Here is a 10,826-nt window from a genome sequence, read left to right as displayed (position 1 = left end):
CCTCCCCCCTCCGCCCCCTTTCCTCTTCTCCTTTGCTCTTCCCTCTCCTACCCTGTCCAGCTGTTTTTCTTCCTCCCCTGTAGCTCCCAGGAGACCTCTTTGGGAAGAAGAGCCATGCCTGTTCCAGAAGGGTTCCTGGGGGTTGGAGGTTGTTATGAGGGCGGGGGCAGTTGGACAGACAGACAATCTTAGTGTCTTTCTGCTGTACTTACCATGTCAGCAGAACTGTGCCTGGCCCTCCACAGTGGGTATCTGCCTTTGTGTGTTGGTGTGTGACAAGGACAGGCTTGCTTATACTTAGTTCTGCTCCCAGCACAGACTCCTGGACAGTGAACCTCAGGGCATAGGGGAGAGTGGTCAGGGCCACAGGTTTTGGGCAGCAGAGGTTACCCAGAGTGGTAGCCTGGGAGGCTACCCTGCCCTGTATACCTCGAAGAGGAAACAGGAGGCCTTTCTGACCACCTACTGGCAGAATATACACTCTGTATGTGCCTCAGTTTACTTGACTCATCAGGGTCAAGAGAAGTGACCTTGTAAAGAAGTGAAGAAGTCCTAGCACTCAGGGAGGCAGAGGCAGGGAGATCTCTGTGAGTTCGAGACCAGCCTGGTCTACAAAGCAAGTCTAGGAAACCCTGTCTCAAAAAAAAAAAAAAAAAAAAAAAAACCACAAAGAGATGAGTGAAGCTTATGATACATAAATGTTTAGGAAACAAATGAGAATGTACACTCCTTCTCTCACCTGACTCTCTCAGGTGTTCTTCCTGAAAGGTGTCCTGTTACCTAGAGCATAGGTGTGAGCACTGTCTCTCCCAGAGGCTCCCTGGCTTGTCCTGGCCAGTGGAGGAGGACCATCAGGGGACAGAGTGTTTAGTATCCTGAGTGTACTTGGGGGTACTATGGCAGAAGGAGGCTGCTTTGTAGACAGGCAGGACATGGGGGCTAGCGTGAGATGTTCACTTTTTCCATCCTGGGTGCTCATGGCTTCCTAGGGCATCCTGAACCCAGGAGCTGGGGCTGGGGATCCATTTACAAAGAGGACATCTGCAGGTCCCTGCCTGTCTTCTGTTTTGTCTGACACCAACCTCTACTTCCTCTCCCCTCCCTCCCTGAATTGCCCTCTGACTTCTTACTTATACCCCCCCTTTTTCCTTCCCATTTTCCTTACTTATCTTCTCTGTTCCCTTCCTCTTTTTACTACTTCCCTTCCCTTTCCTCTATTCAGCATCTACTGGGCACTTATCTTGTGTCCAGTTATGATGGTATCAGGTTAGAGGCATGGCTCCTGACTCCATGATCACTTGACCTGGAGTTTGTCCTTGGCAGGCAGTAGGGATGCCTTTCGGGGGAGGAGTGGTGATAGTGTTGATGCTGATGGTGATAACAGCAATGGTGGTGATGAAGGAAGCAATGATGATGGTGCTGATGTTGTTGCTGGTGACAGTATTGATGATGGTGGTGATAATGGTGGTGGTGCTCATGGTAACAATACTGATGATGGTGACCATGACACTGATGTTAGTGGTGATGGGGACACTGATGAAGGTTGTGAGATGGCTGCTCGTGGCCGGCACTAGTCCAGCCTTTATATGAGAAAAGATCTGGACATCTTCTTTTCCTATTTTGTCGGGCCTGTTTGTTTAACTCTACCCCCACTGAAATGTGGCACCAATAGAACTTGGGAGCCTGTGACAGCAAGAGGACAATATTTGAAGTGGGAAATGGCCCCCCATAACTCTACTCCATAGCAGTTATCCTGTATGATGGAGAAGTTGGCCCCCTTCCCTGTGCATACTCTAAGCACCCCTGTCACATAATAAGGCACTAAAGAAGATGGCACCCTTCCAGGCCCTGCCAGGCCCTGCCAGCTCCAAGGGGAGGCCCCATCTGTCTGGCTGGCTCACTTGCCTTTGGTGAGACTGGGTCTACCTACCTCCCCCCAGAAGATGCCAGAAATCCTTACTCAGGTACCTCCTGCAGCCAGTCTCTTCCAGGCCATTAGCTCTGCCTAGCCACCTGCTTATTTAGAGGTAGGGCTGGAGCTGTCTCTACCAGGCCCAGGCCACTGGGCAGATTAGGCTCTGCAAGGTTCATATAGTGGACTCCACAGAGCCAAGGCTCTGAGCATGGAGGAGGGGGAAGGAGAGACCCAGGTCCCATCATTGGTGAGTATCGGTCACATCAGGTACCCTGGCTGGGCCTTGGAGCATCTTCATCTGTTGGAGCCATGAGGCTAGGACAAGGTAGATCCCTAACCTGGCAGAGAATTCAGTGTGGACAGTAATCAGGAAGGACAGGGTGTGGTGGGACACATCTGTAATCCCAGCTCTTTGTGGGCTGAGGCAGGAGGGATACCACAAATGGGAGGCCATTCTGATCTACACGGGGAATTCAAGGCCAACCAAGGCTACATAGCAAGACTATATTTGTTGCTATACAGATGGCCTGGAAAGCTGTCACCAAGAGCAAATTTCAAGGGCAACCTGCGGCTCAGTTACTCTTCTCCTTGGAGTTCATGTGTCTCTTCCGAATACTGCAGATACGTGCATGCAGCACTCACATATGCCAGGAGGAAGTGCCTTTGGGTGTGCCTTGGAGATGTACATTCACAGGTAGCCCTGAGTCCTTATGACCTCCAAAGCTCTAGGTAAGGCTTGACACTCTCAGTAACCCCCACCAGCCCTTTACATATATGAAAGTGTAAAATAACATTGTTCACTTTTCCACTTAAAGGAACCCAGAGAGTCTGTGTAATCTCTATGTCACTGATCGTCCATTCCCATAACTCCATGTTTTAGTATTTGCTGCACTGCTGCAGTGTGTGTGTGTGTGTGTGTGTGTGTGTGTGTGTGTGTGTGTGTATAAAATGCTGGAGCTGAGCAATTAAGAACATTTTATTTTTTTATTTTTATAAATAATTTCTTCTTGAGTGGATCTGGGCCCAGGGGATCTGCTCAAACTACTGCACCAACCAAGGACAATACAAGCAATAAACATTCAACTCCTACTCAGATCTAGCCACTGGACAGGACTTTCTCCACAGTTGTGTGGAGAGCAGGGACTGACTCGGACATGAACTCTTGTGCCCCATACTGACCACTTCCCCTTGGTGGGGAGGCCTGGTGGCACTCAGGGAAAGAATAAGCAGGTTACCAAGATGAGGCCTGATAGCCTATGACCATATAGTGGGGATGGAGGTCCCCTTGGTCAAAGACCTAGGAGAGGGGAATAGGGTGAAAGTGGGAGGGAGGGAGGAACAGGAGGATAGGGATGATGGGATAACAATTTAGTTGTAACCTGAATAAATTAATTAAATTATGAAAAATAATTTCTTCTTTTTTAAAAAAGAAAGATTTATTTATTATGAATACAGTGTTCTGCCTGAATTACTCCTGCATGCCAGAAGAGGGCACCAGATCTCATTATAGATGGTTGAGGGCCACCATGTGTGCCCCACAGGCATAATAAATAATGCTTTAAAAAAATGAATGCTTAGAATGTTAATGAAGGGGAAGGTGGGTGGGGCTCCATCTATGTTGCTATGGGGAAATAATCTATGTGGTGGATTTTTCAGTGATATAGCTGTTTGGGTGGCGGTCACCTACACTTCTAGAAATAATCCCATAAGCTCATTGGTTCATCAGGCTGGACTTGGTGAAACCTTAAGTCTATTGATGCATTATCTGTGGTGAGTAGATGTTTGCTCATGACTCCCCAGAACTGTGAAACATCCTTATCAGAACGCTAGTCTGTTCAACCTGTGCATCCGCCAGATGGATAATATATCATGATCTGGGGCTAACCCAAGAAACTAGAGGTCACTGGGAGATGAATCAGTGTTGATTGCGCTGAGGTGAGGCTCACTGTAGAATGCTCACCTGGCATGAGCAATGGCCTGGGGTTGATCCCCAGAACTGCAAAAAAAAAAAAAAAAAAAAAAAAAAAAAAAAAAATATATATATATATATATATATATATATATATATATATATATATATATATATATATCAAAGCAGGGGCTGGAGAGAGGGTTGAACAGATGAGTGTGTACTGGTCTTGCAGAGGGTTAGAGTTTGGTTTCCATATCAGGGGCTCACAACTGCTTGCGGAGGGTGTGGCTTCCTTTCTGGGCCTCTGTGAGCAGCTGCATTCTCAGGTGTACACCCCCATCCCAAACACATCATTAAAAATAGTAAAAAAGTATTTAAAAATCAATGTAAACCACCCCAATTAACAAAGTGGAAATATTATGTGATCATCTTAACAGAGGAAGGAAAAGAACTAGTTAGTAGCATCCAATACGCATGTATGTTTGAGACCCTTTTGGACAACTGGCAGTACATGGAACTTACCGGCACAATGAGGAACTATGCAAATAAACAAGATGCCTGCAGCTTGATCAGTTTTTTAATATTTATTTTATCATATATACTATATCATATATAATATAGTATATAATATAGTATATATATAAGTGTTTGTTTGCAAGTGTGTATATGCAATGCATGCATGCAATACTCACATATGCCAGGAGAGGGAAGCCAGATCCATTGAAACTGAAGTTACAGGCACTTGTGAGTTGCCATGTGGGTTTTGGGAACCAAACCCTGGTCCTCTGCAAGAGCAGCTAGCACTCTTAATGGCTGGGTCCTTGCCTTGTGTTTAGCATTTTCCCTGTAAGTCTTGGGATAAAACAGCAGTGCCTGTCTTTGCAGGTCCATCCTAAGGAAGGCCTCGGCTATGTGACGAAGCAATCGGATAGCATGAAAGACTGCTCTTCCTGAGCCCATGATTATTTGAAAACCTCAGAAGTAAATTGAAAGGATAGATATTAGGTCAGCAGACAAAATCAAGTCACCATTAACAACTGAAAAGCAAAAATGAAGAGATCATGTCTACACAGCACAGAGAAACCACAAGTACCCCAAGGAGAGTTCACAAGATAAATGTCAAGACACCTATATGGAAAGCCACAAAGGATTATTGCCTATAGAAACATGAGCTACAGGGAGACAAAGGGCCAGACCATGTTCATAGGTCAGGAAGCACCATTGTTGAAGTGTTAGGTTGGGGTTAGGAAGATGATTCTGACAGTAAAGTGCTTGTTATGCAAGCAGGAAGACCTGAGTTCAAATCCTCAACACCCACATAAGAAGCCAAGGAGTATGGTGATGCTGTAATCTAAGCTCTGTAATCAGAGATAGAAGGATCTCTGAAGCTCACTGGCCAGCTGGTTCAGCCAAACGAGTGAGCTCCAGGGTTAAGAAATAAGATGGCACTCAGGAAGACAGAGGCAGGCTGTGTGTTCAAGGCCTGGTCTACAAGCAAGTCCAGGACAGCCAAAGCTACTCAGAGAAACCCTGTCTCAAAAAACCAAAAAGAAGGCCAGGTGTGGTGGCACACGCCTTTAATCCCAGCACTCGGGAGGCAGAGGCAAGCAGATTGCTGTGAGTTCGAGGCCAGCCTGGTCTACAAAGTGAGTCTAGGTCAACCAAGGCCACACAGAGAATCCCTGTCTCAAAACAAAACAAAACAAAAACAAAAAGAAAGAAAAACCAAAAAGAAAAAAAGAAAGTCAGTGTTTAAGAGCACTGACTGCTCTTCCTGAGGTCCTGAGTTCAAGTCCTAGCAACCACATGGTGGCTCACAACCACCTATAATGTGATCTGATGTCCAGGTATACATGCCAGCAGAGCACTGTATACATAATAATAAACAAATAAATCTTAAAAAAAAAAAAAGAAAAAGAAAAAAAGAAGATGGAGAGCAATCAAGAGAGAAACTCCATGGGACCGGAGCCATCATGGCATGTCCACACCGCCAGCACCACACCCAGGGCCCAGATGGGAGTTGCTGGAATCAGGGAGGCCTGGGATTTGGCCTCCACAGAGAGCAAACCTGAGTCCTCTAGTCTGATGTCAATTAAGATGTTGAGCTTCTTGGGATGCTCCCAGAACTCACGGACAGCACAGTCAGCTTCCATTAGTGGCATCATTTATTCATTCGACCTTCTCCACTGAGTACCTACCCATCCATCCATCCATTGGACGAATGCTTCCTGGCTCCTCTCCCATCCAGAGATAGCAAGACCGTTGCTTGCTGGCTCTGAGCCCTCGGGAGCACACCTGCTAGTGAGAGATGCAGAACCAAGCAGGCAAACAACACACTAGCTTGCTGTGTGGTGTGTATGTGTGGTGCCCAGAGAGGTAAGGAGAGCTGAGAAAAGACTCCTGCTGCCAGGAGCCACAGAACCACAGAGCTAACAGACAACACCCAAGGCAGGGACTGAGGCAAACAGCAAGGTAGAGGTGGAGGTCAGGTGGACAGGGTACACAGGGTGCACAGGGTGCACAGGGAACCTCTACCTGGTATGAGAGATGATGGCTTTGGCCTTGAAGATCAGGGCAGGCTACCTGCTGCTAAAACCTGGCTCAGCTATCCTGGCAAATTTCCATCTCCTCTGCAGACCTGGCTCTGAGCTGCCAGGTGACCCTGTAGAGGTCACCCAGCAACAGAGGCTCCAGAAGGCAGGAGCCTGAGCACCTCGTGATGGAGTCAGGTTTGTCCCGCATCTGCTTCAACTTAAGCCAGCCCAAGGGCAGCCTTAACACTCTATGCGAGCTGCACTGGGGCTAGGATAGACATGGCTGCTGCCTCCTCATACTTTGCTGCTGTCCTCATACTTAGCAGTGGCCTGGGGAGCAAAGGCCTTGTGCGCTCCTCCCCCCATTTCTGTTTAGACCAAGTATTATTATATGCCCCAGGGCTGTCAGCTGCTGTGATATTTACCTGTCACCTCTGGCACACAGATGGACAGCCCTACTGGGCCCGGCATCTGTGTCTTTGGGCAAGGAGGACTCAGCTAATCCTTGGTTTGTTCCACACTTATCCCAGTGACAAACCTCCTGGGAAGGGACCACTCTGTTCCTCAGAGTCTAGTGTGAAGTGTATGAAGAATAGGCAGCTCTTTCCTATCCCTTTGGGGAGCAGCCTCCACCACTGGGACCTCCACACACCCTTCCCGAACCCATGCTGGCCTTTAGTCTAAGTGGCTCAAGCTTCCCAGGTTCCCTGTTGGAGCCACTCCAGTCTAGACGACTGCCTCAAGGTCTGGGGACATGGGATGGTTACAGCTGCATCCTGGGGCAGAACAAAACCCCATTGAGGTGGTTCCTCGTGGTTGGGGCTGCAAGCGGGTTTTCCTTCCCATTTTAAGAGCATTCTTCGAAGTCCCCTGAGTGAGCAGCATATTACATCAGGTTGTTGTACTGGGTCTCACGTGGCATGCAAAGAGCATCTTTACGTTGAATTCAAAACTCAAAATAAATGGCTCAGTTGGCAAAGTGCTTGCTGTGTTAACCTATGACCCAAATACAATCCCCAGGTCCTGTGCAAAAGCCAGGTGTGGTGATGCATGCTTGTAATCACAGGGAGGAGGAAGTGAAGCCAGGTGGTCGTAGGGGAGCTTGCTGGCCAACCACCTAGTTTAATCAGCAAGCCCCCGGGGCCTAGTGAGGGACTCTGTCTCTGAAAATGTGAATGACTCCTTGGGGGGGACAGCAATCCAAGGTTGGTCCCTGGCCTCCATACACATGTATGTGTACCCACACTCACACATAACACACACACAAAAGGGAGAGGTCTTCCCGAGAGTTGTCTATCAGAGAGGGACGTGATTAGAATGTTTTTCATACCAGATGTTTCCATCTGGCTGGAAAGAGTGTAGGTGGCTTATTTTCCTAGTGTTTTTGGTAAGGCTTGAATGTTGTTCTTAACATTGTTATTTTATGTGTCTGGGTGTTATATCTGTGTACTATGTGCATGCAACCTCTGTAGAGACCATAAGAGGACACCAGATGCCCTGGAACAGATGGTTGTGAGCCACTATGTGCATCTTGAGAACTGAACACAGGTCCTCTGGAAGAGCAGCCAGTGTTTGTTTTTGTTTTGTTTGTTTGTTTTCAAGACAGGGTTTCTCTGTGTAGCCTTGGCTGTCCTGGACTCACTTTGTAGACCAGGCTGGCCTTGAACTCATAGAGATCCATCTGCCTCTACCTCCTAAGTGCTGGGATTAAAGGCGCCACCACTGCCCAGCTGCAGCCAGTGCTTTTAACTGCTGAGCCATCTGTCCAGGCCCAGGGCTTGACTGTTTTAAGAATGACAGTGAAAAGCCAGGTGTGGTGGCACTCAGGAGGCAGAGGCAGGCAGATCGCTGTGAGTTGGAGGCCAACCTGGTCTACAAAGCGAGTCTAGGGCAGCCAAGGCTACACAGAGAAACCCTGTCTCGGAAAACAAAACAAGACAAGACAAACAAACAAAAGAATAACAATGAAGGTAGGTTTTATTTTTATTTTATTTTTAAGGACTCATCATAAAATGTACAAAAATAATGTGCGCTTTAGAAGGCTGGCTCTCTCTTCTTGAACTGTAGATGAAGCCGGGCAGCAGGTCTACAGGGACAGCTTGACTGAGCACAATCTTGGGGGAGCCCAGAAATGGGGATGGGAACTGGGTAGGAGCCAAGGAACAACTTGGGGGTGGGGGGTGGGGAGGGGCGGATGGGACAGGACTGGACAGGCTGGGTCTGTTTAAGTGATGAAACAGCACCACCTCGTGGTCTCTGTGAACAACATCAGGTTGGAAAATTGGGGAGACAGCCAAGGGTAGTTTTGTGGGGGGAATGCTGGGGTAAGCGAGGGAGAGAGAACAGTTTAGATGGGACCCTTTAGTGTATGCATCAGACACGAGACCCTGGTGGCCTCCCCAGAGAATGCCCCCCAGGAGTTGGTATTGAGGTTCTAGTTATCTGGCCTATCTATGGCAGGAGGAAGTGAAGTCCTGTGGCCTGGCCCACTAGGGCTGAGGGTCAGTTTTCTCGGGATATAGGCCACGTTTCCTCACTGTGGCTCTGGGGTCCTCCTTCATGCACCTGCCCCTCTGTCTGTTCCCGTGTTCTCCTCGATAGGTTCTGTGCATGTTCAACATGTAGTCTGGTCCCATTCCCTTCTCCCCCGCTTATGAGAAGGAGCCCTGAAATCCCCAGGACCAGAGCTGAGCCACGGTAAGGGTTTGAGCAAGACTGGGGATCCCTGGGCAGCTATGAGGGCAGGGTGGGTGGGCATAGGATGGCCACTCCCTACACTCGTCTCATGGGCAGGGATAGCCCCCTCAGACTTAACTGGGAACTCTCCCCTAGAGCTCTGTTTAGGGTTACCTGCAGAGGCTCCCTCTTCCCAAGCTGCCTGCCCTTCATGTAGTATAAAAGGGGCTTCGCGCTGCTGTCAATGCAGGCCAGGAGAATGGCCAGTGGCAAGAAGAAAGGGAGCAGGAATTTCACGGCTGACCGCAGGCTCCAGTAGACAACCAGGGGCAGGCGACAGGAGAAGAGTAGGATGCCGGAGCACTGGGCCACTTGGCAGAACTTGGAGGGTGGCTGCAAAGAGCAGCATTTCCCGCAGACTAGGATAACTTTAGCTGCCGCGCAGGCTATGCTCACCAGCACCGCTAGCCAGATAATACTCTGCCAGTGGTACTTGAAGCAGAGCAGCAGGCTCATTCTGTTGTACAGCAGGCCACAGGCGTTGGCTGGCAGCAGCACGGCCGGCATGGTCAGTGCCCAGATGAGGAGGCAGAGCACCAATGAGGTGTACCTGGGGCGGCGGCAGGTGAGGTTGCAGTAGGAGGCTAACAGGTAGGTGAGGCAGCAGTCCGCATTGAAGGCAGCCAGCAGCCAGAGCCCCACGGCAAACCACAGGAAGATGATGGGGAAGTGGAGTGTGTCCCCATGGCCCACCATCTCGGCAATGGAGAAGCCAACCTGGCAGGAGAGGAAGAGGAAGTCGGCGGCAGCCAGGTGCAGCAGGTAGATGTTGAAGGGGCCCTTCTTGATGTGCAGGCCGAGGTGCCAAAGCAGCAGAGCGTTGCCGCACAGCCCTGCCAGGCTGACAATGAAGCTGAGGTAGAAGAGTGTGTTGTTGAAAGTGCCCCAGATGTTGAACATGGAGAACATCCTGGCTGGCTTCTGTGGGTGCTTTGGGAGGCCCCTGTAAAGGATGACAGTGTTCACTAACCGGCGGCGGCTGTGCTCTCAGCGTGGAGAGCAAGAGACCGTGGGCCTCCAGCTCCCAGAGTCAGAGCTGTCTTGATCCCCTTCCTAGCTGCGTGTGATCTTGGCCAGCCCTCCCTCCCCCCACAGCCCCCAACCCCCCTCCACCGCCCCAACCCCCAAACCTCCCTCCACTGCCCCAAACCCCTTTCCTCCCCGCCAAAAGCTGCCATGCTTTGAGGCAGCATTCTCTGCCTTCCTATGGGTTAGGCAACCCTTCTATTCTGTGCTGGGTGAGGCTGGGGGAGGGGGGACTTCTCTACACTCTCCATCGGGATCAGGACACTAAACCCCCAGGGTCCTGAAGGACTGAGGCTAACTGAAGCTGAAGCTGCATTCAGAATCTGGGACTTTGATGATGAATCTCAGAGCCCTGAGTCTTCTTGGGGAGTGATTAGCAGCAGGAGAGTTCCTGGTGTTCTCATGAAGTGGGGGGATCTCAGAGCAGTACCTCTCTTTCCACATGGCCCATGGTAGACCTTGTCCAAGGTCTGGGGCTGTGCTAGGTATGAGGGCCCAGGCTCTGGGGACAGGGGCTGCTGGGGAAGAACATCAATAGGAAAGGGGGGAGGGGGAGAGGCAGACAGAGGGACAGAGGCAGACAGAGAGCAAAGAGAGAGACACAGACAGACTGACAGACTGACATACATACATACATACATACATACATACAGACAGACATGAGAGAGACAGAGACAGAAAGACAGAGAGCAAAGAGAGAGAC

The 10,826-nt window shown here is 49.6% G+C and overlaps 1 protein-coding gene across 1 annotated transcript; it reads right to left on the bottom strand.

The window, feature by feature from the left end:
* Window positions 1-9,099: 9,099 nt before the first annotated feature.
* MRGPRG (MAS related GPR family member G) lies at window positions 9,100-10,006 on the bottom strand (the record flags this gene model as incomplete). The annotated part of the gene is made up of 1 exon (XM_084762287.1): window positions 9,100-10,006. One exon carries the CDS (start codon window positions 10,004-10,006, stop codon window positions 9,134-9,136), a length of 873 nt encoding a protein of 290 aa, XP_084618413.1. The 3' UTR covers window positions 9,100-9,133.
* Window positions 10,007-10,826: the final 820 nt, after the last annotated feature.

The sequence above is a fragment of the Acomys minous genome (genome assembly GCF_964271855.1).
Source record: "Acomys minous genome assembly, chromosome: 2".
Classification (NCBI taxonomy): Eukaryota; Metazoa; Chordata; class Mammalia; order Rodentia; family Muridae; genus Acomys; species Acomys minous.
Note: the sequence above shows the minus strand (reverse complement) of the source record. Positions and strands in the feature narration are given on the sequence as shown.